This window comes from Notamacropus eugenii, chromosome 5 (assembly GCF_028372415.1).
Source record: "Notamacropus eugenii isolate mMacEug1 chromosome 5, mMacEug1.pri_v2, whole genome shotgun sequence".
In the NCBI taxonomy this organism is placed as follows: Eukaryota; Metazoa; Chordata; class Mammalia; order Diprotodontia; family Macropodidae; genus Notamacropus; species Notamacropus eugenii.
Window position 1 is genome coordinate 94,996,546 of NC_092876.1, and position 2,513 is coordinate 94,999,058.

The following is a 2,513-nucleotide window of genomic DNA, read 5'->3' on the forward strand; positions in this document are numbered from 1 at the left end:
GTTATGAGGAAAGTGTTAAAAATGCAAGATGTTGTTATCATCATCTCCTACAACTCTTGTTCCCAGTGGTAACTGAGTGTTCACTTGGGTGATTATAGGTGGGCTATTAAGTCACTGCGTACTCCTCACTACCATTAAGATCTTTTTATCACTAAGAAGGGAAAAGACTAAGCTGGGGGAAAATCAGTGAAATAATAAGAATAACTAGTACTTTAAGGTTTCCAGAGCACTTTACAAATACCTTGTTTTGTCCTCATAACCACCCTGGGAGGCACGTGCTATTTTTACTCTCATTTTACAAATGAGGAAACTGCGGCATCACATTTGAACTCAAGTCTTCCTCACTCCAAGTCCTGTTCTCTATTTACTTTGCCACCTAGCTGCCTCTTATTTATATGTTCATAGATAAGTTATCCCTATAACACAGAGCTGTAACTCTAAAATTGTGTCTCTTTGAAAGGAAAATGTATATAGGGTTGCATGATGAAAAACAACTGTCTCCTCAGTGCCTTGTGCAGTGCCTTGCATACATAAGGAGCCTAATGCATGATTATTGAATGGAATAGACAACAATGAAATAGTACCTATCCATATTGTATTTGGGGGAAATAACATTCATACAAATAAGTAAGTGAAAAATAAAATAAAATACATACACAGTAACTTGGGGAGCAGGGAAGCACTAAGAATTTTAAGAACTCTCAAAAATCTCCTGCAAGAGGAAGAGGTTGAGCTGAGCCTTGAAGGGAGCTGGGGATTCAAAGAGGCAAGTACAAAGAAGGAGAGCATCAGGTTTTGTAGAAACCAGATTGACAAAAGAGGTGGATCCTTTGGTTGGAAAAGGGAGAACCAGTAGACATAATTACTGTGGGCATTCAAATAGAAGAAATATGTTTTTTGAATGAGTATTTTAATCCTCTTCCTCTTGATTATAGATTCTGCCAGCCTCCTCTGTATGGAAGGGAGACTCAACAATCTATAGTTTCCAGAAAGGGAACCTCCACTGGGGTAGGGGACACAGGTGAGTGGGTCCCCCCATGCACATCATGTTTCCCTCTCAAAATGCCTGCTCTACCCCCACCTCTTTCCTACTGACTGGCATCCCTGGGCTGGAGCCCTTGCACATCTGGCTATCCATCCCCTTTGGCTCCATGTATTTGGTAGCTGTGGTAGGGAATGTGACCATCCTGGCAGTGGTGAAAGTGGAACGCAGCCTGCACGAACCCATGTACCTCTTCCTATGCATGTTGGCTGTCATTGACCTGGTTCTGTCCACCTCCACCATGCCCAAGCTGCTGAGTATCTTTTGGTTTGATGCCCGTGACATTGGACTAGATGCTTGCCTGGCCCAGATGTTTGTCATTCACTGCTTTGCCACTGTTGAGTCAGGCATCTTCCTGGCCATGGCTTTTGATCGCTACATGGCCATCTGTGACCCTTTGCGCCACACTATGGTGCTCACTCATGGCATGGTGGGCCGCATGGGTCTGGTTGCCCTTTTGAGGGGGGTGCTCTACATTAGCCCTTTGCCTTTGATGATCCGTCTGAGACTCCCTCATTACAGAGCCCGGATCATTGCCCATTCCTACTGTGAGCATATGGCAGTGGTGACTCTGGCATGTGGTGACACAAAAGTCAACAATGTTTATGGCTTGAGCATTGGCTTCCTTGTTCTGATCCTGGACTCACTGGCCATTGCAGCCTCCTATGTGATGATCTTCCGGGCTGTACTAGGACTGGCCACCCCAGAGGCCAGACTCAAGACCCTGGGGACATGTGGGTCCCATATCTGTGCCATCTTAGTTTTCTACATCCCTATTGCTGTCTCCTCTCTCACCCACCGCTTTGGACACAAGGTGCCTCCCCACATCCACATCTTGTTGGCCAACTTCTACATGCTTATCCCTCCCATCCTCAACCCTGTTGTTTATGCTGTCAGAACCAAGCAGATCCGAGAGAGGCTTCTTCGAATCCTGAAGGCAGGAGCACAGGTCAGGTGACTACCCTAATGGGAGAGTCTGAGGAAATCAGGCTGTTTGTAAAAAGCAACGATCTTCCACTCTCCACATTTCTCATAGAATAAAAAATGTCTTTGAGACCCAGTAGTATGATGAGGAATGGTTAGGACTTTCTGATTTTGAGAATCAGCTAAGTCAAGAATTACGTTCCTTTTGCCCTAGGGTTAGGGCAAATAATCATTATTAATCTCTCTAAGTCTCAGTTTCTTCATCTGAAAAATGACTCTTTGTGTGACCTTGGGCATGCCAACTTAAATTCAGAGGCCCAGTCTGGACACAGAACCAGACAACCTGGGTTCAAGACCCTTACCCCAGACTCTCTGAATGCTCTCACATTTTTCTTTTCTTAACATTTAAAATAATGTGAACTTGACTAGTTCAAGAATGGAGGAAATTGTTCTTCAAAGTGGAAATTCCATATCTCATATTGTTAAAAAAAATGATGGATGTCCTCAGCAGTCAGAAGGCAGGGGAAGTTACACTTTGAAGGCTTCA

The 2,513-nt window shown here is 44.3% G+C and overlaps 1 protein-coding gene across 1 annotated transcript; it reads left to right on the plus strand.

Moving 5' to 3' along the window:
• Positions 1 to 942: 942 nt before the first annotated feature.
• Positions 943 to 2,000, plus strand: LOC140508847 (olfactory receptor 52M1-like). The gene has a single exon (XM_072616728.1). It carries the CDS (start codon positions 1,038 to 1,040, stop codon positions 1,998 to 2,000), a length of 963 nt encoding a protein of 320 aa, XP_072472829.1. The 5' UTR covers positions 943 to 1,037.
• The last annotated feature ends 513 nt before the right edge of the window (positions 2,001 to 2,513 follow it).